Source organism: Chlorocebus sabaeus, chromosome 6 (assembly GCF_047675955.1).
Source record: "Chlorocebus sabaeus isolate Y175 chromosome 6, mChlSab1.0.hap1, whole genome shotgun sequence".
Lineage (NCBI taxonomy): Eukaryota > Metazoa > Chordata > Mammalia > Primates > Cercopithecidae > Chlorocebus > Chlorocebus sabaeus.
Window position 1 is genome coordinate 21616863 of NC_132909.1, and position 25830 is coordinate 21642692.

The 25830-nt window shown below is 38.0% G+C and overlaps 1 protein-coding gene across 15 annotated transcripts in view; it reads left to right on the plus strand.

The window, feature by feature from the left end:
• ZNF569 (zinc finger protein 569) overlaps nt 1–25830 on the plus strand; it is a 98015-nt gene that overhangs the window by 46916 nt on the left and 25269 nt on the right. For 8 of the 15 annotated variants that reach the window (XM_073016544.1, XM_073016541.1, XM_073016543.1 and 5 more), the window contains one exon: nt 13627–13684. In XM_073016544.1, the coding sequence (XP_072872645.1) occupies nt 13670–13684 (15 nt within the window). In that variant the 5' untranslated portion in view covers nt 13627–13669. Of the gene's footprint in view, nt 1–3414; nt 3655–8674; nt 8781–13626; nt 13685–25830 lie in introns of all 15 variants that reach the window. The other 7 variants (XM_073016548.1, XM_073016546.1, XM_073016540.1 and 4 more) reach the window with 3 other exon arrangements.

Here is a 25830-nt window from a genome sequence, read left to right on the forward strand (position 1 = left end):
AGGGATATCCCAATCAAATGATAAAGTCATTCTTAATCTGATCTCTTTAAGAACAAGAAGGCATTGGTCAAAGGCAAGAAGGAACTGATGATCAGCAATCAAGAGGTAGTTTCTAGGCATGGGAACGTAATATAGAGTAACTTTTAAGGAGCTTTGTATATTTTAAGAAAGCATGTAATTATGTATGGCTGGAGTTTACTTTCAGGGAGTGAAAGATGAAGCTAATGAGGTATTCAGAAACAAAATTATAAAAGTTGTCATTGAAGTAATTTAAGGTAATACCCATGTAACTAACAAGCACAGGTAGTTACATCTAAAATAAAATACAGTTTTTAAAAAGGACTCCATAAAGAATATAAAAATATCAGCCTGGGCATGGTAGCTCATGTCTATAAGCCTAGCACTTTGGGAGGCCGAGGCGGGCAGATCATTTGAGCCCAAGTGTTCAAGACCAGCCTGGGCAACAAGGCAAAACCCCGTCTTTACCAAAAATATATAAATTAGCCAGGCATGGTGGTGCATGCCTGTGGTCCCAGCTACTTGGGAGGCTGAGATGGGAGAATCACTTGAACCTCAGAGATCAAGGATGCAGCGAGCCATGCGCTTCTCCAGCTTGGGCAACAAAGTGAGACCCTGTTTCCAAAACAAACAAAAAAAAAGAATATAAACATATCTAAGATTTTCCAGTTTTATTTTGTTGATTCTTAAACATTATACACCAATTCCACACTCTCTTTTCCTTTCCTATTTCCACATACCTCAGTTTCTCTGTTACCATAAGCCAATAAATTTTGGGCAAGGGGAGAAAAAATAAATTTAAACAGAGGAGTATTACTTAAGATGCATTTTATAAGGATAGAATTCTCGATTAAATCCTGAATTTATTTTAAAATTGGTTTTAAAGGATATTGTTGTGACAACTAGGGAAGTATGAATAGAAATAATATATTTTATTGTACTAATGTTTAATATCTTTGCTGTGATAATGGCACTGTGTTTATGTAGGAGACTTCTTAGTTTTTGGAGGTCATTCTGAAAGAGTTAAGTGTGAAGTTTGTGTACATGTTTTTAGAGAAGGAAACAGAGGTAGAAAAATGTGGCAATTGCTGAATATAGGTTAAGGGTTTTAGAAGTATTCTTTGTACTAATCTTTCAACGTTTTTGTAGTTCGAGTTTTGTGTTGTTTTTGTTTTTGTTTGAGACAGTCTTGCTGTATTGCCCAGGCTGGAGTGCACTGGCGCGATCTAGGCTCACTGTAACCTCCGCCTCCTGGGTTCAAGCGATTCTCCTGCCTCAGCCTCCCAAGTAACCACAGGATTACAGGCGCCTGCCACCACACCTGACTAATTTTTTGTATCTTTAGTAGAGGTGGGGTTTCACTGTGTTGGCCAGGCCGGTCTTGAACTCCTGACCTTGCGATCCGCCTACCTCGGCCTCCCAAAGTGCTGGAATTACAGGTGTGAGTCACTGTGCCCGGCCTCGAGTTTTTAAAAGCAATAAATTTTGGAGGAAAATTTTTAGAATATATACATACAAGTATGTTTAGAGTGAACTAGAGGAAAGGAAAGTAGGAGGCAGTTAAACTGTTTCATGAAGCGTCAACTCCCTGTCTAAAGAAAAAGTTTTCTTAATGGAGAGCTCTGTGACTTAATGTTTAAGCTCTGTGACTTAATGAATGGGAGCTTCCAGGCCGGGCGCGGTGGCTCAAGCCTGTAATCCCAGCACTTTGGGAGGCCGAGACAGGCGGATCACGAGGTCAGGAGATTGAGACCATCCTGGCTAACCCGGTGAAACCCCGTCTCTACTAAAAAAATACAAAAAACTAGCCGGGCGAGGTGGCGGGCGCCTGTAGTCCCAGCTACTCGGGAGGCTGAGGCAGGAGAATGGCGTGAACCCGGGAGGCGGAGCTTGCAGTGAGCAGAGATCCGGCCACTGCACTCCAGCCTGGGCGACAGAGCGAGACTCCGTCTCCAAAAAAAAAAAAAAAAAAAAAATGAATGGGAGCTTCCTTCTCAAACATACGGGCCCTAAGAGAGAAGTAGAAGTTTTAAGAGATAAAACATAAGACACTTAGATGGTCAGTTTAAGGGATAGATCACCCTATTCTTAGGAATTATACATAAGAGAAAGTAGAGAAAATGACAACAAAAAGGTGCAAGAAAATTTCCTAGAAGAGAACAATAAATATACGGATTGCAGTGACCATATGTCCATGATATACATTGACCAAAAGCTCAGTGCGATTAATGAGAAAAACCCACACCAACTATCAGAAACTAACACGAGAAGAAAGGCCAAAAACTTTCTACAGAGGAAAAAAAAAGTTGGAATGATCTAGAAGTAGAATGTCAATATACAGCAACACTAGAAGTCACTGGAGCCGCAAAGTGAAGTCACATTGCTTTAAATTTCTGAGGAAAAATTGTTTTTCTGAGAAGCCTACAGTTAGCCAAATTATTATTTGAGTATGAGAGTAGAATAAAAATGTTTTCAAACATGCCAGCCAAATTAAAGAGAGAACAAAGTAAAGAAGCTTTTGAGAAATTAAATTTTTGATTTCTGTAGGTTGCAACTGTCTTTGGCAACTTTAGATCCCAGATAGAGCGGTACCCACAGAGTTTAATGCTGTTCTTCCAGCCATCAGTGGGTGCTAATGTCCAGCCCTTATATCCTTCTTTCATGTGTCATTAGCCCTTTTCCCTTGTGATTTAAACATGTGTTGCAAAGTGGTGTGGTAGGACCTAGAATCCGGGAACCCATGGAAATAGTGGAGAGAAGACTAGGAAAGAGTTGGGGGTGGGGGAGAAAATAGTGTTGTTGTCCACCACAGAGCCATATCCCCAGTCTGTGAGTTAGTTCATGCTAACTAGAGAATTTCTGCCTTGAGAAACGCTGCCAGGTGTACAGCTTTCAATGAGTTTTAGGTTTTTGGCAAAATGTGGATTCAAGCAAGAGGAGTGTTAAAAAATATATATTATTATGTAGATATGCAAGTTGCTGTAAGCATTTTAACTGTATCAGAGCTCATTTCAGGAGGGAATTATGCATGATAGTCCAAAAACTAAACAAATTGATATGCCTGGAAGTAAGTTCTCTGCAGAGGAAAGAAAAATAACATTTATTACGAATATAACATTTAGTTTGTGAATTTGTTTCTAAAGTATTTCCTCAATTAGCTTAAAGTTGAGTTCCTCCAGTATACTGAATTCTGTCTTTTCTGAGGCCTTACCAATTGCTATTGCTTTGCTTGTAATGCTATCCCACCCCCACTCCATCCTAGCTAATTTACTCGACTTTAAACTGTTATCCTAATCCTAACTTTATTTGCAAGGTATTTTTGAGCCCCATGACAAAATAAACTGAAGGACTTCTCAAAAGTTTATTGTAATGAGGGGACTTTGGGTTTCTCCTTAGGGATGTAAACAGCTGGAAGGAGCTTTGCTTCAATCATTACAACAAGGAAACTACAAACTTCTACCCTACAACAAGGAAATGGACAAACTACAAAATAACTTTTCTAGAACCCATCAGAGAACTGAGGTCACAGGGCAACCAGGTAATCTTAAATCTGGGGAAAGAAAGATGCCAGCTGAGAGAAACAGGACTCAAGCTTTACTTACCTGGGATGGACTCTGCCAGACACCATATAAGCCAGTAAGAAAATACAGCTATCAAGTTTTTAAACAAATTTTTAAAGTGTGAATGTCAGCTAATGAAAGTGTAAAACTACTGGGGGATTTGCAAAATTAGAGAGGTGGGGGTTCAATCTCTTGTAGGCTTTTCCTCTCGGAATCCCAGCGGCACTCATAGGGAAGATGGGGGTGAATCCTGAGAAGCCTTTCCTTGTAGTGCTAGCTGGGGGAGGGCAACAGCAGCCCAAACCCATCTTCCCTATCACTGCATAATGAAGAGCAGCAAAAACAGTTGCCTTAGGAGACTTGTAGAAAGCTACTGCAGTATAGGAAAGGGACCTGAAAAAAAGTACTATCTCTGAGAATAGGGGAGGAATATGCTCTAGGCCTAGCACTACAGCTGGCAGAGTGGCAAAAGCACTTGTGAAAGCCACATCCCCAAGACTTAGGGATATGGTGTCTGCCTAAGACTGAGACTTAGTGAGATCATAAGAGAATGCTTTCCCTCCATCTACTCAACCCCCACCAAAATAACAAGAATCAAATAGAAGCAATAGTAGAATACAGCTAGGAAGCTTGCAAGAGAGATTCTCTCTGAGGAGCAGCACAAATGGAACACCCAAAACTAAGGGAGAAAAGTGCACTGAGAAAACAGCCATGGGAAATCAACCCTTACCTTAAACACAGATATTATTAGAGGATATTATTGAAGCCTGTGGTACACTCAGTGTAACCATAGCAATGACAAACCTCAAACTCTGTCCAGCTATTGAATAGATCAGCATAACCCCCCATGTTAAAAACCTAGCAGAAGGGAAGGCATACTCATGTAAACTTCTTAATCGTCGTATCTACTGTACTACCCAAGATGTACAGCCTTCACCGAAGATTATGAGGCATGTAAAAAGGCAAGAAGAAAAAGAAAAAACATACTTCAAAGAGACAAAGCAATAATCATAATTGACTTAGTTATGACATAGATATTGCAACAACCCAACAGGAATTTAAGATAACTATGACTAATATGAAATGGACCTGATGGGTAATTGCAGCAGAGATGGAAGAAAAGTATTTAAATAAATCATGGCTGAGAATTTTCCAAGTTAGTGACAGCAAACCATAGGTCCAAGAAGCTCAGAGATAAATACCAAAACAAAAATTTAAAACACATCTAAACATATTAAACTGCTGGAAACTAAAAATAAGAGGAAAATCTTAAAGATAACAAGAAAAAAAAAGTCTATTGAGGAACAAGAATAAGAATTACGTATAGCAGATCTATTATCAGAGACCATGCAAGCAAGAAGACAAGGGAGAATCATTTTTAAAGTGCAGAAAAAAAAAAGCTGTCAATCCAGGATTTCACACCAAGCAAAAATATCCCTTCAAAATGAAGGCAGGGGGGTGGTGGTGGCATCATCAGGATGGTGGTATAGGAAGACTTGGACCCTTTCTCACCTTCCCAAAATACTAATTCAGCAACAATTCACAGACAAATTCTGTTTGTGAGAAATGAGAAACTAATCGTAAAGGCTGTTGTATCCTGGAAGAACATGAAACAAGACTAGGGAAGCTAGTACGAAGATTCAGGATACCCTGTTACTAGAGATACTGCCCCTGGTACAGTACCATACAGTCAGGAAGAGATGCCCTAACTCATCCAGGGGAGAGAAGGAGTTGGTTTGTGCAACCAGTACTCCATCTTTTCTTTATGAGCTCCCCAGAGAATTGGCAGAAAAATTCACTAGAAGGATTCAACATCAGACTAAATAAAGCAGAAGAAAGGATTAGCAAACTGGAAGACAAGCCATTAGAAATAATTCAGTCAGAGGAGTGATAATAAAAAATAATGAAAAAGAGTGAAGAAGGCTTAAGTTGGTTGTAGAATACCATCAAGCAGACTAATATATACATTATGGGAATCTCAGGAGAAAATAGAGAAAAAGGACCGGAAAGCTTGCTTTAAAAATAATGGCTGAAAACTCCCCAAAGCTGGGGAAGGAAATAAACATCCAGATTCAGGAAGCACAAAGGACACAAAATAAAATGAAACAAACCCATACCAAGATGCATTATAGCAAACTGTCAAAAGTCAAAGACAGAATTTTGAAAGCAGCAAGAGAAAAGCAGCTTATCACATACAAGGGAACATCCATAGGACTATTAAGGGATATTTTTCAGCAGAAACTTTGCAGGCCAGAACAGAGTAGAATGATATATTCAGAGAGCTGAAAGATCAAACAGACAAAACAAAACAAACAACAATAGCAAAAAATCCCTGCCAACCAGGAATACTATACTTGGCAAAACTATCCTTTAAAAATGATGATGAGAGAAAGACTTTCCCAAACCACAGCTGAGGAAATTCATCACCACTAGACCTGCCTTATAAAGAATGCCAAAGGGAGTTTTCAAATAGAAATGAAAAAACACCAAACAGCAAAAAGACAGTATGGAAAAGTATGAAGCTCATTGATAAAGGTAAAGATATATGTAAACACAGAATACTGCATTACCATAATTGTGGTGGGTAAATAACTTTTAATTCTACTATAAAAGTTAAAAGATGAAAGTATTAAAAATAGATATGAAATACGTTAAAAGATACACTGTGAATAGATGTGAATTGTGACAATTATAACCAAATTTGGGCAGAAGAATTTAAAATGCAGAGTTTTTGTATGTGATTGAAGTTAAGTTTGTTATCAGCTTTAAAAAGACTATTATATCTATATTTTATGTAAGCCCCACACTAACCACATATGCCAGAAAGTACCCATAGAGGCTACACAAAAGAGAAAGAAGTCAAAGCATATCAATACAAAAAACTAACAAAACACAAAGGGAGACTGCAACAGTGGAAAAGATGAAGGAAGAAGACTAACATAAAGCAACTAACAAAATAGCAATAGTAAGTTCTTCCCTAGCAATAATTGTAGTAAATGCACATTAAACTCCCCAATCAACAAACATAGAGTCGCTGAATGGATATATAAACAAGACCCAACTATATGCTGTCTACAAGAAGCTCACTTCAGATCTTAAGGGTACACATAGGCTGAAGGTGCAGGATGGAAAAAGATTATCCATGCAAATGGTAACCAAAAGAGAGCAGAGTAGCTATACGTATATCAGATAAAATAGGATTTAAGTAAAAAACTGTCACAAGAGACAAGGAAGCACATTTTATAATGATAATAGGGTCAACCCACTGGGACGATAGAATGATTATAAATATATATGCACCCAACACCAGGATATCTAATATGTAAAAAAACATTGGCAAAATTGAAGGGAGAAATATATAGCAATGCAATATAATAGGAAACTTTAATACCCCACTTTCTGTCCATTAATAATGGACAGAACTTCCTGACAGATCAGTAAGGAAACATTTGACTTGAATAACACTGTAGACCTGATGGATCTAATAGACATATACAGAACTTTTTTTTTTTTTTTTAAGATGGATCTTGCTCTGTCACCCAGGCTGGAGTGCAGTGGCATTGATCTCGGCTCACTGCAACATCTGCCTCCTGGGTTCAAGTGATTATCCTACCTCAGCCTCCCGAGTAGCTGAGATTACAGGCATCCACCACCATGCCTGGCTAATTTTTGTATTTTTAGTAGAGACAGGATTTCAACATGTTATCCAGGCTGGTCTCGAACTCCTGACCTCAGGTGATCCGCCTGCCTCGGCCTCCCAAAGTGCTGGGATTACAGGCATGAGCCACCGTGCCTGGCCATATACAGAACTTTCTACCCAACAGCTGTAGAATATATATTATTTTTCTCTACACATGGAGGTTTCCCCATAATGCATCACATATTAGATCACAAAACAAATGTTAAAAATTTTTAAAATATCTAAGTCATACCAGATACCTTTTCTGACCCCAGTAGAATGAAACCAGAAATAAATATAACAAAGAAAACCAAGAAATCCACAAATATATTGAAACGAACAGAATCTTGAATAACCATTGGGTCAAAGGAGAAATAAAAAATGAAATTAGAAAATATCTTGAGGCAAACAAAAACATAACATACCAAAACTTATAAATTGCAGCAAAAGCAGTACTGAGAGGTAAATTCATATGGATAAGCTCTTACATTGATAAAAGAAGAAAGATCTCAAATAAACAACTAACTTTACATCTCAGGGAACTAGAATCAGAAGAGCAAACTAAGTCCAAAGTTAGCAGAAGGAAGGAAATAAAGGAAATGAAAGCATAAATAAATAGAAAAGTGATAGAAACTAACAGCTGGTATTTTGGGCTGGGCGCAGTGGCTCACGCCTGTAATCCCAGCACTTTGGGAGGCCAAGGCAGGCGGATCACGAGGTCAGGAGATTGAGACCATCCTGGCTAACACGGTGAAACCCTGTCTCTACTAAAAATATTTTTAAAAAATTAGGCGTGGTGGCGGGCGCCTGTAGTCCCAGCTACTTGGAAGGCTGGGGCAGGAGAATGGTGTGAACCCGGGAGGCAGAGCTTGCAGTGAGCCGAGATGGCGCCACTGTACTCCAGCCTGGGCGGCAGAGCGAGACTCTGACTCAAAAAAAAAAAAAAAAAAAAGAAAGAAAGAAAAGAAACTAACAGTTGGTATTTTGAAAAGATAAATTGACAAATCCTTACCTAAACTATGAAAAAAATAGAAAAGACTCAAATAAATAACATCAGAATTGAAAGAAGAGACAATATAACTGATGCCACAGAAATAAAAAGGATCTTAAGAAAAAACTGTGTACAGCTGATGCCACAGAAGTAAAAAGGATCTTAAGAAAAAACTGTGAACAATTATATGTCAACAAACTGGATAACCTAGAATAAATAAATAAATTCCTAGAAACATACAAACTACCAAGATTAGATCACAAAGAAATATTATAAAAAGTCTGAACAGACCTATAACTAGTGTGGAAACCGAATCAGGAATCAAAAACCTCCTAACGGCAGAGGCCTGGACCATACAGCTTCACTGGTGAATTCAACCAAACATTTAAAGATGAATTAATAGAAATCCTTCTCAAAATCTTTCAGAATATTGAAGAGGAGGGACCAGTTCCATTCTTATCTTACGAGGCCAGCATTATCCTGATACCAAAGCAAGACAGAGACACAGAAAAACTGCAGGGCAATATTCCTGGTGAGTACAGATGCAGAAGTCCCCAACAAAATACTAGAAAACCATATCCAACAGTACGTTAAAAGGACATACACAATGACTAAGTGGGAGATAAAATGGAATAATAAAAAATGTGCAATTAAACGAAACCAAAGGAGAAAAGTGGGGGAAGGAGAGCGAAAAAGAACAAAGGAGCAAATAGAAAACAGCTAAGAAGATGATACATCTTAATCCAGCTGTATCAGTAATCAATTTTAATATCATTCTGAATGCACCAGTTACAGATAGAGCTTATCACATTGAATAAAAGAGCAAGATTCATCTAAATGCTGTTTTACAAGAAACCCATTTTAACTACCAGACTACAAGGTGGAGTAGCCTAAGAGACCCATTTTAAATATAAAGATAAATAAGTGTATTAAAAGCAAATGACATAGGAAAAACTACCACAAAATACTAACAAAAAAAAAAAAAAAAAAAAAAAAAACAGGAAACAACTTTAATATTAGACAAAGTTTAGAACAAGGGATTTAATCAGGGATGAAGAAACATAATGCTCTAGGAGTTAGTAAGAAGCCACAACAATCATAAATGTGTATGCAGCTAACAACACAGCTTAAGATACATGAGGCAAAAACTGACAGAACTGAAAGGAGAAATAGACACATGCACAATTATAGTTGGGGACTTAAAACTTCTCTTTCAGGAATCAATAGAACATGAAAGCAGAATATCAGAAAGGTTACAGAAGACTCCAAAACAACATTATCAACCAACATTCAAGTATTGAATGTCAACTTTTTCAGTGTTCAAATGTCAATGACGTGTATAGAACACTCTAAACAACAGCGGAATACATGTCTTCCTCAAGTGCACATAGACATTCACCAACATAGATCATATTTGGGGCCATAATAGAAATCTCAAGAATTTTAAAGACATAAAAGTCATTCAAGGTCTATTCTCAGAACAAAGCAGAATAAAACTAGAAGTGAAGAACAAAAGGTATCTGGAAAATCTCCAGATATTTCAAAATTAAACACACTTCTAAATAGTCCATGAGTCAAAGAAGAAACATTATAGGAAATTAAAAAATAATTTGAAAGAAAATGGAAATACAGCACACCAAAATATGTGGGAAGCAGCTAAATTAGTGCTTAGAGGGAAGTTTGTTGCATTAAATTATATAAATAATTAGAAAAATCATTACTACACTTCTGCCCTAACAAACTAGAGGGGAAAAAAGCAAACTAAACTCAAAACAAACAAAAGGAAGAGGATATTAAAGATTACAGCATAATTCAGTACAATTTGAAACCAAAAATAATGGAGAAAAATCAGTGAACTAAAAGCTCGTTCTTTGAAAAGCTCAATAAAAGTTGAAAAAAAAGAAACAAATTGCTAATATCAGGAATGAAAGATAGGGTGTCACACTCACCCCCACAGATTTGAAAAGGATAATAAAAGAATACTGCAAACAACTCCCTACCTGTGAATTTGACAACTTGGATGAATGAGCAAATTTTTTGAAAGACATAAACTACCAAAATTCAGACAAGAAATAACTTGAATAGTTACATATCTATTCATGAAATTGAATTTGTGATTTAAAAACTTCCAAAATGGAAACTCCACAACCAGATAATTTCCCAGGTGAAATACTAAACATCTACGGAAGAAATTCTAATGATTCCATACAAACTTTTCCAGAATGCAGAAGAGGAGGAACACTTTTCAACTCATTTTATGAGGCCAGCTTTGCCCAGATACCAAAGCCAAAGATATTACAAGAAAACTACAGACTAGTATTCCTCATGGAGTTAGAAACAAAAATCCTCAACAGTATATGGGTGAATTGAATCTAGCAATATAAAAAAAGTATATCACAATAGGGTTCACCTTGGGAATATGAGATGAATTTCCAGTTCATCCTTTGAAAATCAATTACTATAGTTGTCTGTAATAAGAGAATAAACATATGACTGTTATCTCAGTAGATGCAGAAAAGCACTTGACAAAAGTCAACATTCATTCATGTTAACAACAAAAAACAAAGCAACTCCTCAGCAAACTAGGAATTGAAGGGAACAACCTTTACTAAAGGGCATCTTCAGAAAACCTAGAACTACATTACAGTTAATGGTGAGATACTGAATGCTTTCTCTCTAAGACTGGGAACAATGCAAGGATGTCCTCTCTTACTACTATTATAATAGTCACTATTGTACCGGAAGTTCTAGCCAGTGCAATAAGGGAAGAGAAGTACATAAAAGACATAAAGATTGAAAAGGAAGGAATATAACTTTCTATTTGCAGACAACATAATTAAGTAGAAAATGCCAAAGAATCTACAATAAACCTCTTATGTAGTACAGTTAAATTAATGTGTCATATTCTACATTCTATTTTAGATTCCACCTCCCAGAATTCACATCCTGGTTGAATTCTATTTGTATACAGTAAAATTCACTCTGTTTTTATGCCAATATTTTGTTCCATTTTATATATAGGCTGGTTCCATATTTTTGGAATTGCGAATCATGCTGCTATAAACATGCGTGTGCAAGTATATTTTTCCTATAATGACTTCTTTTCCTCCGGGTAAATACCAGGAGTGGGATTGCTGGATGAAATGGTAGATATACTTTTAGTTCTTTAAGGAATCGCCACACTGTTTTCCATAGTGGTTGTACTAGTTTACATTCCTACCAGCAGTATGAAAGTGTTCCCTTTTCACCACATCCATGCCAACATTTATTATTTTTTGATTTTTTGATTATGGCCATTCTTCCAGGAGTAAAATATCATATGGTGGTATGGTTTGCATTTCCCTGATAATTAGTGATGTTGAGTATTTTTTCATATGTTCGTTGACCATTCGTATATCTTCTTTTGAGAACTGTCTATTCATGTCCTAGCCCACTTTTTGATGGGATTTTTTCTTGCTGGTTTGAGTTCCTTGTAGATTCTGAGTATTAATCCTTTGTTGGATGTATAGACTGCAAAGATTTTCTCCCATTCTGTGGGTTACTTTGCTGATTATTTTGCTGTGCAGACGCTTTTTAGTTTAATTAAGTCCCATCTGTTTATCTTTGTTTTTGTTGTGTTTGCTTTTGGGTTCTTGGTCATAAAGTCTTTGCCTAAGCCAATGTCTATGAGGGTTTTTTGAATGTTATCTTCTAGAAATTTTATGGTTTCAGGTCTTAAATTTAAGTCTTTGATCCATCTTGAGTTGATTTTTGTATAAGGTGAGAGATGAGGATCCAGAGGATCGTTTCATTCCTCCTTTTTTTTTTGAGATGGAGTCTCTGTTGCCCAGGCTGGAGTGCAGTGGCGTGATCTTGGCTCACTGCAACCTCTGCCTGTCAGGTTCATGCCATTCTTCTGCCTCAGCCTCCCAAGTAGCTGGGACTACAGGTGCCCTGTCACCACGCCTGGCTAATTTTTTTGTATTTTTAGTAGAGACGGGGTTTTACCTTGTTAGCCAGGATGGTCTCTTATCTCCTGACCTCGTGATCCACCCACCTTGCCCTCCCAAAGTACTGGGATTGTAGGAGTGAGCCACTGTGCCCGGCCCCAGTTTCATTCTTCTACATATGGCTTGCCAATTATCCTGAAACCATTTGTTAAATAGGGTTTCCTTTTCTCACTTTATGTCTTTGTTTGTTTGGTCGAAGATATGTTGACTGTAAGTATTTGGCTTTATTTCTGGGTTTTCTATTTGGTTCCATTCGTCTGTATGCCTGTTTTGATACCACTACCATGCTGTTTTGGTGACTATGGTCTTATAATATAGTTCAAAGTCAAATAATGTAATGCCTCCAGATTTGTTCTTTTTGCTTAGTCTTGCTTTGGCTGTGGGCTCCTTTTTGGTTCCATATGAATTTTAGGATTGTTTTTTCTAGTTCTGCCTAGATTGATGGTGGTATCTTGATGGGAATTGTGTCAAATTTGTAGATTGCTTTTGGCAGTATGGTCATTTTCACAATATTGATTCTACCCATCCATGAGCACAGGATGTGTTTCCATTTGTTTGTGTTATCTGATTTCTTTCAGCAGTGTTTTATAGTTTTCCTTACAGAGGTCTTTTACCTCCTTGGTTAAGTACATTCCTAAGTATTTTATTTTTTTGGCAGCTATTGTAAAAGGGGTTGAGTTATTGATTTGATTCTCAGCTTAGTTGCTGTTGGCATATAGCAGGGCTACTGATTTGTGTACATTAATTTTGTGTCCTGAAACTGCTGAATTCAATTGCCAGTTCTAGGAGCTTTGGGGATGAATCTTTAGGGTTTTCTAGGTATACAATCATGTCAGCAGCAGCAACAGTGTGACTTCCTGTTTACCAATTTGGATGCCCTTTCTTTCTTTCTCTTGTCTGATTGCTGTGGCTAGGGAAAAGTATGGATTTAATTCTCTTACCATCAGTACCTCTGATACACATTACTCACACATACAAACTTTTTATTTGTTCCTCAAGATATAATTATATCACCTTTTAAATTGCTACTTAATTCTTTCTTAATTGCTAATTATTACTGTCTTAAATGTCTCAATACATTAAAATACTTTAGGTGTTTTGTCAGTTTCATAATTTTCCTGGATATATGCCTTCATAATGCTACATGTATTCTCTGATACAGATCTCCCACATATGCACCCGTTTCTATCCACTCTATGCCCAAGCTCTGCATGATTATTCCAACCATCCTCACACCTATTAAGAACCTTTGTGGTGTGAATATTCTTGGCATTTCTGATAGATTTAATTATCATTCCACTACAGGGTGACCTTTAATCCACTCTGTGTGTGCATATTTCTGAAACTAAAAGCCAGGCCAATTTTAATGTGTTTTATTCTCTTCCCCAGCTCAACTTCTGCAGGCCCCATCCCTTCCCAGAAAGAAGAGGAAATGACTGAGTCCCAGGTAAATATTAAATAGTGTATTTGTTTCTTGCCTTACTCTCCAATGCAATTTAAGGGGATTACAGTAATTCATACAGTAAATTATAAAGGCCTATATACATAAAACATATTTTCAGGGGAAATAGAGTTGAACGATTAAAACTAGGGAAGAGTCAAAATGTGGGTATTTTATGAAATTCATTCAGAGAGACTAAAGTTGGGCATCAAATTTAAATTTCCTTTTCATAGGTAAAGAAAACCAGAGCAAAAATTTGTTACATCATTTTCATTGTATGTAACAATAAAAAATCAACATTTTCTAACAGAAATAAGCTTTTAATTGATACCTAGAGGTCAATGAAAACATTTTAGTGTTACTTCTTGTAGTTGATAAACCTAGCTCTTTTGATGTTCTCTTTTGATCAAGGACAAAATAAAGTGTAACTGTCAAAATAGCCCAGCATTAGAAAGAATGCAAGTGAACATTAACAGAAAAAAGAATAAATTACAGTATTTCACACAGTGGAATACTACTTAACAATAACAAAGAACAGATGACTGCCACACACAACAACCAACATGGATAGATTACACAAACAGAATGAAAGAAGGCAGAAACAAAAAAGTATATATCGTAGGGTTCCATTCATATGAAGTTGAAAACGGGCAAAACTAATCTATTGTGATAGAAGTCAGAATACTGGTTACCTCTGAGAGGGTATTTACTCTGAAACAGCATGAAGAAATCTGGAGGGCTGAAAATGTTCTATGTTTGACTTGTAGGTACCCATGTCTACAAATGTATACAAATTTATCAGATTGTATGCTTAAGACTAGTCCATTTTACCATATTACTCTATGCATGTCATATATAAATTTATTTATTTACTTATATTTATTTAGTTTTTGAGATGGAGTCTTGCTCTGTTGCCCAAGCTGGAGTGCAGTGGCACAATCTCAGCTCACTGCAGCCTCCGCCTCCCGGGTTCAAGTGATTCTCTTGCCTCAGCCTCCCGAGTAGTTGGGATTATAGGCACCCCCCAGCACTCCTGGCAAATTTTTGTGGGTTTTTTTTTATTTTTAGTACAGATGGGGTTTCACCATTTTGGCCAGGCTGGTCTCAAACTCTTGACCTCAAGTGATCCACCTGCCTTGGCCTCCCAAGTGCTGGGATTATAGGTGTGAGCCACTGTGCCTGGCCCATAAATTTAAAGAGAGAAAACTAGACTATCTTGAGAAAGAGGTGGGATGTGTGTCTTTCAAATGACCCTATGTAACTATCTTTTTCAATGGGCATTTGCTGCTGATTGAGCCACACTGTAATCATTTCTGGTAAATTCTTAAAATTTTAACCACTAGAATGAGCAGAGAGTGTGTTTTACTTTGTTTACTGCTGTATCTCCAGTAACTAGAACACCACCTAGTACACTTGATATTCTGTGAATACTTGTGATTTCCTTTCAGATTTATCCTACCCTCTCAGATACTGAACATATTTTACTTTTTACCCTCAGCTCAAAGCTTTGCTCTTCTGAGATATACCTTTCTTTTACCGTGTTGTTGTTGTTGTTGTTTTTTGAGTCTCACTTTGTTGCCCAGGGTAGAGTACAGTGATGTCATCTCGAGTCACTGCAACCTCTGCCTCCCAGGTTCAAGCAATTCCCCTGCCTCAGCCTCCTGAATAGTGGGATTACAGGTGTGCACCACCATGCCCAGCTAATTTTATATTTTTAGTAGAGATGGGGTTTCACCATGTTGGCCAGGCTGGTCTCCAACTCCTGACCTCGGGTGATCCGCCTGCCTCGCAAAGGCTGGGATTACAGGCGTGAGCCTCCGCGCCTGGCCGACCATGTATTTTTATCTACCAGTTTCTGTATATCTCTGGTTTCTTCCTCAGGCACACTCAGTTAATTTTCAAAATGAACACACCTGTGTAACACAGTGCACACACTCAACGAAGAAATACAGAATTACCCTAGCACTCTAGGATAGCTTTTCTATACCTACCTAGTTATCACCCGCACCCCAGGAGTGTTCAGTGTTTATCACCATAAATTGTTTCTCCCTGTCTTTTAACTTTATATATTCTGTGCATTCTGTATCTGGCTTCTTTTGTTTAATATTATGTTTGTGAGATTCATCCATGTTAAATTGTTGCATCTAGTTGTAGTTCAGTTAATCTCATTGCTGAATATTATTATATTCTCTGATCAACATTTCCATGGATCTTATAATCCATGTCACTTCATTTCTTACCTGGAACTACTCTGGCAACTGCCTACTAATCTCCCTGTATCCACTCCTGACCATCTATAGTCCATTCTCCATAGAACAACCAAAGTGATAATTTAAACCTCAGGTTTTATTATGACTTATCTGCTTAATACCATCTAGTGGCTTTCCTTTACATGTGGAATAATGTCCCTTACAAAGCCCTTCTTGGTATGCCTTCTGTCCATGTCTTCACCATTATCTTGTGCTACATTCTCCCCCATTCACTGTGTTTCAGCCTCACTAACCTTTCCCCGCTTTGAACAGACCAAGTTTATCCTGCCTCAGGAACTCTGAACATGCTTTTAAATGTTCCTACCCTAGATATTTATATGACTGGTTCTTTCTCATTCAGGTTTCTGCTGAAATGTCATCCTCCTCAAGGTCGTCTTTGGTTACTAAATTCAAAGTAGAGTATCTGATTCATTCCATAACCCATTACCTTTATTGCATTTCTTAACTTATCAATATCACATTTTATCTCACTTATTCACTTGCTTATGTTTTCATTTCCGTGTCCCCTAAGTAGAAGCCCCAAGAGGCCCAGAGTGTTTATAAACTTGCTCGGCTATCCCCTCTGAGTTCTGATTGATAAAATGAAAAAACTAATCTTAATGCAGTCTGATTCAAAACTTAGTTCAATCAGCAAATTGTTCTCTTGGCAATTATTTAGTCATTTAGATTCTCTTCTGTATCCCTGTTCTCTGTTAAGGTGGTGTTTGAGATAACAGGGAAGATCTTCATAGCTTGGGTATGTGCTAGATGATTTAGCTAGCTCCTTTTTTATGTGCTAGATGATTTAGCTAGCTCCTTTTTCTGTACATTCAGTGGCTGATGAATTTATGGTGTATTTCACAGCTCAATGATGGTCCAAGGACCTCTCCTTATCAACTGGCCTCCTTTGGTTCTTGCTATCTCTGTAGATCTCTCTGAATCTCTGTCATGCTCTCGATGCTTCCTGAGTCCCCTAAACCCCACCACATGCATGTAGGATCATTTTGCCTTTTTTTTTTGAAACAGGGTCTTACTCTATCACCCAGGCTGGAGTGCAGTGGCGCAATCTCAGCACACTGCAACCTCTGCCTGCTTGGCTCAAGCAGTCCTCCATCCTTCAGCCCAAGTAGCTGGGAGTACAGGCACATGCCCCCATGCCTGGTTAATTTGAAAAAACAAAATTTGTAGAGACAAGGTCCCACTATGTTGCCCAGGCTGATCTCGAACTCCTGGGCTCAAGCAATCTTCTTGCCTCTTGGCCTCCCAAAGTGTTGGGATTACAGGCATGAGCTACTATGCCCAGCCTCATCTTGTCTTCTGAAATGACCCTATTTCATCCTACTCAGGGTCTGTGCTATATGGAAACTGAAAGCTACTTAGAAGTTATTCTCTCAGTTTGATATGACACTCTTCCCACTTAACTCACTGCCTGTCTCCCATTTCACACTTATGCCTTGGAGTGCGGGGAGTTCTAGGCACATATTTAACTGCTTACCTCCCTACCTTCAAAGCCTTTTTTCCCTCTATTCCAGGCCTGTAAGAAGAAGGAGAGGATTTTCCCCTTTCATCTTCTCCTCTGTCTTTCCTTTTTCAATAAAGTTAAAAGGAGAAAAGGTAGAAGGCATAAGGAAACATACATTACTAGGTACTTCAAAACTAGTATACTGGTTAAACATGTTCGGAGCCGGTGAGTGCTGAGTAGAGGCCAAGGTAGTATAAAATAAGGCCATGGAAGGTCTTGAGATATTCTTGGTGATAAAGCGCATTGATAAAGAAGAAAATTAGCCCATAGAGAAGAATATCACATTTATTTGTTCTTTCGTTACCATTAAGTCTTCATCTGCAATGTAGGGCAGAGTACCTAAGAAAATTAAACTAGTTCAGCTGATATATACTTACAGAGCCTACTGTGTGCTCTGCATTCTGCTTAGTGCTTTATTGGAGCTCTTCATTTTTTCATGTGGATTTTAATTTTTTTTTGCTACTTCCTTTCAGTCTGAATAACTTCCTTCCGGGTTTCTTATGAGGCCAGTCTGCTAGCATTGAATTCTTTGTTTGTATTTATTTCACCTTATTTTTTTTTACCTGAAGTTCACATACATATTTAAAATTATTCTACAATTCAGTGGCCTTTAGTACATTCACAGTGTTGTACAGCCACCACCTCTATCTGGTTCTGTAACATTTTTATCACCTCAAAATAAAACCCCATGCCCATTAAGCATCTGTTCCCCTATCCCTCTCTTCCTCCTAGTCCCTGGCAAACACCAATCTGTATTCTGTCTCTGTGGATTTAACCTATTCTGGCTATATTATCTATTCTGAATATTTCATATGTATATAATAATAAAATATGTGACCTTTTGTGTCTGGCTTCTTTCACCTAACATAATCACCTTCATGTTTGAAAGATAAGTTTCTGGCCAGGCGTGGTGGCTCATGCCTATAATCCCAGCACTTTGGGAGGCCGAGGCATGTGGATCACCAGGTCAGGAGATCCAGACCACCCTGGCTAACACGATGAAACCCCATCTCTACTAAAAATACAAAAAATTAGCCGGGCGTGGTGGTGGGCGCCTGTAGTCCCAGCTACTTGGGAGGCTGAGGCAGGGGAATGGCGTGAACCCGGGAGGCGGAGCTTGCAGTCAGCCGACATTGTGCCACTGCACTCCAGCCTGGGCAGCACAGCAAGACTCCATCTCAAAAAAAGAAAAAAGAAAGATAAGTCTCCTAAATATAGGATTCTTTGTTGATAGGTTTTTTTTGTTTTTAATTTTTAGCTTTTGTAGAAACATAGTAGGTGTATACTGTATGAGGTATACATTTATGAGGTACATGAGATGTTTTGTTTTGTTTTGAGATGGATTCTCGCTCTGCCGCCCAAGCTGGAGTGCAGTGGCGCGATCTCGGCTCACTGCAAGCTCTGCCTCCTGGGCTCACGCCATTATCCTGCCTTAGCCTCCGGAGTAGCTGGGACTACAGGCGCCCGCCACCATCCCCGGCTAATTTTTTTTTTTTGTATTTTTTTTTTTTAGTAGAGACAGGGTTTCACCATGTTAGCCAGGATGGTCTCGATCTCCTGACCTCGTGATCTGCCTGTCTCGGCCTCCCAGAGTGCTGGCATTACAGGCGTGAGCCGATATTTTGATATAGGCATACAATGAGTAATCAGGGTAAATAGGGTATCTATCCAAGCATTTATCCTTTGTGTTACAATTTACTCTTTTGGTTATTTTTAAACGTACAAATAAATTATTGTTGACTATAGTTGTCCTGTTGCACTATCAAATGTTAGATCTTATTCATTCTAACTGTGTTTGTACCTATTAACCATCCCCATTTCCCCCACCCACTATCCTTCCTAGCTGCTGGTAACCATTATTCTGTGCTCTATTTCCATGAGTTCAGTTGTTTTAATTTTTAGCTCTCATAAATAAGTGAGAATATGTGAGGTTTGTCGTTCTGTGCCTGGCTTATTTCACTTAACATAGTGATCTCCAATTGCATCCATGTTGTTGCAAATGACAGGATCTTGTTCTTTTTTATAGCTGAATAGTACTCCAAGGTGTGTATGTATCACATTTTCTTTATCCATCCGTTTCTTGATGAGCACTTAGCTTGATTCCAAATCTTGGATATTGTGAATAAACAAGGAAGCAATAAATAAGGGAGTGCAGATATCTCTTTAATACACTGATTTCCTTTCTTTTGGGTATATACTTAGCAGTGGGATTGCTGGGTTATATGATAGTTGTATTTTACTTTTTTGATGAACCTCCAAACGGTTCTCCATCTGGTTGTACTGATTTACATTCTCACCAACAATATATGAGGGTTCCCTTTTCTCCACATCCTGGCCAGCATTTATTATTACCTGTCTTTTGGATAAAAGCCATTTTAAGGCCAGGCACGGTCGCTAATGCCTGTAATCCCAGCACTTTGGGAGGCCAAGGCGGGTGGATCATCTGAGGTCAGGAGTTCAAGACCAGCCTGGTCAACATGGTGAAACCCCATCTCTACTAAGAATACAAAAATGAGCCAGGCATGGTGGTGCACACCTGTAATCCCAGCTACTCGGGAGGCTCAGGTAAGAGAATCGCTTGAACCCAGGAGGCGGAGGTTTCAGTGAGCCAAGATCGCGCCGCTGCACTCCAGCTTGGGCAACAAGAGTGAAACTCCATCACAAACAAACAAAAAAAACCATTTTAATTGGGGTGAGATGATGTCTCACTGTAGTTTTGATTTGCATTTATCTGATGATCAGTGATGTTGAACACCTTTTCATATGCCTGTTTGCCATTTGTATGTCCTTTGAGAAATGTCTTCAGATCTTTTCCCCCTTTTTGAATCATATTATTAGATTTTTTTCATATAGAGTTGTTTGAGCTCCTTATATTATCTAGTTATTAATCCCCTGTCTGATGGATAGTTTACATATATTTTCTCCCATTTTGTGGGTTGCCTCTTCACTTTGCTAATTGTTTCCCTTGATGTGCAGAAGCTTTTTAACTTGATATGATCCCATTTGTCCATTTTCGCTTTGGCTACCTGGGCTTATGGGGTATTACTCAAGGAACCTTTGTCCAGTCCATTATCCTGAGTTTCCTCAGTGTTTTAGTCGTTTCATAGTTTGAGGTCTTATATTTAAGTCTTTAATCCATTTTGATTTTATTTTTGTGTATGGCAAGATATAAGGGATCTAGTTTCATTCTTCTGCATATGGATATCCAGTTATTGAAGATACTGTTCTTTCCCCAGTGTATTTCTTGGCACCATTGTTGAAAATGAGTTCTTTGGAGATGTATGGATTTGCTTCTGGGTTCTCTATTCTGTTCCATTGGTCTGTGTGTCTGCTGCTTGTTATTCTTTGTTGCCGCTGCTTCCGACAGGATCTTGCTCTCTTGCTGTCTTGCTCAGGCTGGAGTGCAGAGGTGTGAACATGGCTTGCTGTAACCTTGACCTCCCCGGCTTAGGTAATCCTCTTGCCTCAGCTTCCCGAGTACCACAGGTGCACACCACCATGCCTAATTTTTTATTTTTTTGTAGAGACAAGGTCTCACTATGTTGCCCAGGACTCAAACTCTCAGGCTCAAGCACTTCTCCCCGTCAGCCTCCCAAAGTGCTGGGATTACAGGCACAAGCTACCCTTCCTGGCCTATGTGTCTGTTTTTACATCAGTACCATGCTGTTTTGGTTACTGTAGTTTTGTAGTATAATCTGAAGTCAGGCTCCTCCAGTTTTTTTTCTGTTTGCTCAGGGTGGTTTTGCCTGTTCTGGGTCTTTTGTGGTTCCATATAAATTTTAGCATATTTTTCTATTTCTGTGAAGAATGTCATTGGTATTTTGATAATAATTGCATTGAATCTGTAGATTGCTTTAAGTAGTATGAACATTTTAATAATATTGATTCTTCTAACCCATGAGCATGGACTATCTTTCCATTTTTTTGTGTCCTCTTCGATTTTTTTCATCAGTGTTTTATAATTGTCATTGTAGAGATCTTTCAATTCTTTGGTTAACTCTTAGGGATTTTATTTTTAGCTACTAAATGGGATTAATTTCTTGATTTCTTTTTTCAGATTGTTTGCTGTTAGCATATAGAAATGCTGTTGATTTTCCTATGTTGATTTTGTATCCCACAACTTTACTGAATTTGTTTATCAGTTCTGATAGTTTTTTTGCTAGAGTCTTCAGGTTTTTTCAAATAGAAGATCATATCATATGCAAACAGGATAATTTGACTTCTTCGGATGCCTTTTACTTCTCTTATCTGATTTCTCTTGCTAGGATTTACAGTACTATGTTGAATAACAGTGGTGAAAGTAGGCAGCCTTGTCATATTCCAGATCTTAGAGGAAAGGCTTTCTGTTTTTCCCCATTCAGTATACTAGCTGTGAGTCTGTCATATATGGCTTTTATCGTATTGAGGTATGTTCCTTCTGTACTCAGTTTTTGAGAGTTTTTATCATGGAAGGGATGTTGAATTTTATCGAATGCTTTTTCAGCACCAGTTGAAATGATCATATGGTTTTTGTCCTTCATTCTGTTGATGTGATATATCACATTGATTGATTTGCACGTGTTTAACCATCCTTGCATTTCTAAGATAAATCCCACTTAGTCATGATGTATTATCTTTTTAATGTGTTGCTGAATTCGGTTGGCTAGTATTTTGAGGATTTTTGCATCAATGTTCAGCAAGGATATTGGCCTATAGTTTTATTTTTTGATTTTTTTATTTTTTGATGTGTCTTGGTCTGGTTTTCATATCAGGGTAATATTGCCCTCCTGGAATGAGTTTGGAAGTATTCCCTCTTCATCTATTATTTGGAATAGTTTAATTAGGATTGGTATTATTTCTTCTTTAATTGTTCAGTAAAATTCAGCAGGGAAGCCATTGGGTTCTGAGCTTTTCTTTGCTTGGAGACTTTTTATTACAGCTTCAATCTCATTACTTGTTATTAGTCATTTCAGGTTTTGGATTTCTTCATGGTTCAATCTTGGTAGGTTGTATTTTCTAGGAATTCATTTCTTCTAGGTTTTCTAATTTATTGGCATATAGTTGCTCATAGTAGCTTCTAATGATCCTTTGGATTTCTCTAGTATTGGTTATGTCTCTTTTTTCATCTCTGATTTTACTTATTTGGGCCTTCTCTTCTTTTCTTAGTCTGGCTAAAAGTTTGCTGATTTTATTTTTTCAAAAAACTGATTTTTTATTTTGTCAATCTTTTGTATCTTTTCTTCATTTCATTTATTTCTGCTCTGATCTTTATTTCTTTTCTTCTAATAATTTTGAGTTTGGTTTGCTCTTTTCTAGTTCTTTTAAGATGCATCATTAAATTGTTTATTTGAAGTTTTTCTTCTTGTTTGATGTAGGTCCTTATAGCTATAAACTCTCCTTTTAGTGCTGCTTTTGCCGTATCCTATGGGCTTTGATGTGTTGTGTTTCCATTATCATTTATTTCAAGAAATTTTTAAATTTTTTTCTTAATTTCTTCATTGACCCAGTGATCATTCAGGAGCATGTTTAATTTCCGTGTGTTCGTATAGTTTCCAAAATTACTCCTTGATTTCTAGTTTTACTCCACTGTGGTTAGAGAAGATATCTTATATAATTTTAATTTTTTGAGTATTTTAAGACTTGTTTATGGCCTAACATGGTCTATCCTTGAGAGTGATCCATGTGCTGAGGAGAAGAATGTGCATTCTGCAGCCACTGGATGAAATGTTCTGTATATATCTATTATGTCCATTTGGTCTGTAGTGCAGATTAAGTCTGATAGTTCTTATTGATTTTCTATCTGGATAATCTGTCCAGTGCTGAAAGTAGAATGTTGAAGTCTCCAGCAATTATTCTATTGGGTCTATCTCTCTCTTTTACTGTAATATTTGCTTTATATATCTGAGTGCTCCAACGTTGGGTGCATACATGTTGACAGTTATATCCTCTTGCTGAATTGACCCCTTTATCATCATGTAATGACCTTATTTGCCTCTTTTTATAGTTTTGGTCTTGAAGTATATTTTGTCTAAGTATAGCTAGTCCAGCTCTTTTTTGGTTTCATTTGCATGTAATGTATTTTTCTATCTATTTTCAGTCTCTGTGTGTCTTCATAGGTGAAGTGTGTTTCTTGTAGGCAATGGATTTTTGGATCTTGTTTTTTGTTTGTTTGTTTTTTTAAATAATACATTCAGCCACTCTGTCTTTTGATTGGAGAGCTTTACATTCAAATGTTAGTCCATTTACATTCAATGTTATTATTGATAAGTAAGGACTTAGTCCTGCTATTTTGTTATTTCCAGGTTGTTTTGTGGTCTTCCTTTCCTCCTTTCCTGTCTTCCTTTTTGGGAAGGTGGTTGTCTCCAGTGGTTATGTTTTAATTTCTTGCATCTTACTTTTTGTGTATCTGTTGAATGTTTTTTGTTTGTTTTTTTTTTTTTTTTTTTTTTTTTGAGAGGGAGTCTGAGTCTGGCTCTGTGGCCCAGGCTGGGGTGCAGTGGCCGGATCTCAGCTCACTGCAAGCTCCGCCTCCCGGGTTTACGCCATTCTCCTGCCTCAGCCTCCCGAGTAGCTGGGACTACAGGCGCCTGCCACCTCGCCCGGCTAGTTTTTTTGTATTTTTTAGTAGAGACGGGGTTTCACCATGTTAGCCAGGCTGGTCTCGATCTCCTGACCTCGTGATCCGCCCGTCTCGACCTCCCAAAGTGCTGGGATTACAGGCTTGAGCCACCGCGCCCGGCCTGTTGAATGTTTTTTGATTTGAGGTTGTCATGAGGCTTGCAAATAATATAACCTGTTATTTTAAACTGATGACAAATTAACACTGATTGCATAAACAGCCCAAGAGAAAATTAGTAAAAACTCTACACTTTAACTTTGTCTCCCTGCTTTTTTAGCCTTTTGCTGTTTTTACTTTTTATTTTATTTATTTATTTATTTATTTATTTTTGAGATGGAGTCTTGCTGTTACCAGGCTGGAGCGCAGTGGCGCGATCTCCGCGCGCTGCAACCTCTGCCTCCCAGGTTCAAGCAATTCTCCTGCCTCAGCTTCCTGAGTATCTGGGACTACAGGCGTGCGCCACCCCACACCCAGCTAATTTTTTTGTATTTTTAGTAGAGACAGGGTTTCACCATGTTGGTCAGGATGGTCTCGATCTCCTGACCTTGTGATCCACCCACCTCAGCCTCCCAAGGGGTTGGGATTACAGGTGTGAGCGACCGCGCCCGGCTTGCTGTTTTTATTTATATTTTATTGTACTGTGTCTTGAAATATTGTTTTAGTTACTGATTTATTTATATTGATTAATCTTCTCATCTTTCTTTTTTTTTTTTTGAGATGGAGTCTCACTCTGTCACCAGACTGGAGTGCAGTGGTGTGATCTCAGCTCACTGCATCCTCCGCCTTCCGGGTTCAAGCGATCCTTCTTCCTCAGCCTCCTGAGTAGCTGAGACTACAGGCATGTGCCACCATGCCCAGCTCATTTTTGTATTTTTAGTAGAGATAGCGTTTCACAATGTTGGCCAGAATGGTCTCAGTCTGTTGACCTCGTGATCTGCCCACCTCAGCCTCCCAAAGTGCTAGGATTACAGGTGTGAGCCACTGCACCCAGCCCATTTTTCTCATCTTACTATTCAAGATATGAGTAGTTTATATACCACAATTACAGTGTTATAACATTCTGCATTTTCTGTGTACTTTCTATTACCAGTGAGTTTTGTACTTTCACATGATTTCTTATTCTTCATTAATGTCATTTTTTTCAGGTTGAAGGACTCTCTAGCATTTTTTTGTAGGACAGGTCTGGTGTTGATGAAATCTCTCAGCTGTTGTTTGTCTGGGAAAGCCTTTACTTCTCCTTCATGTTTGAAGGTTATTTTCACCAGATATACTATCCTAGCATAAAAGTTTTTTTCCTTCAGGACTGTAAATGTGTCGTGTCGCTCTTTCCTGGTGTGTAAAATTTCCACTGAAAAGTCTGCTGCCAGACATATTGGAGCTTCCATTGTTGTTGTTTCTTTTCTCTTGCTATGTTTAAATGGATCCTTTCTTTATCATTGACCTTTTAGGAGTCTGATTATTAAGTGTCTTGAAGTAGTCTTATTTGGTTTAAATCTACTTGGTGTGCTATAACCTTCTTGTACTTGAATATCAATATCTTTCTTCTAGGTTTGGAAAGTTCTCTGTTGTTATCCCATCGAATAAACTTTCTACCCCTGTCTCTCTACCTCCTCTTTAAGGCCAATAAGTCTTAGATTTGCCCATTTGAAGCTATTTTCTAGATCTTACAGGCTTCATTCTTTCTTACTCATTTTTCTTTTGTCTCCTCTGACTGTGTATTTTCAAATAGCGTATCTTCAAGTTCACTAATTCTTCCCTCTGCTTCATCAATTCTGCTGTTCAG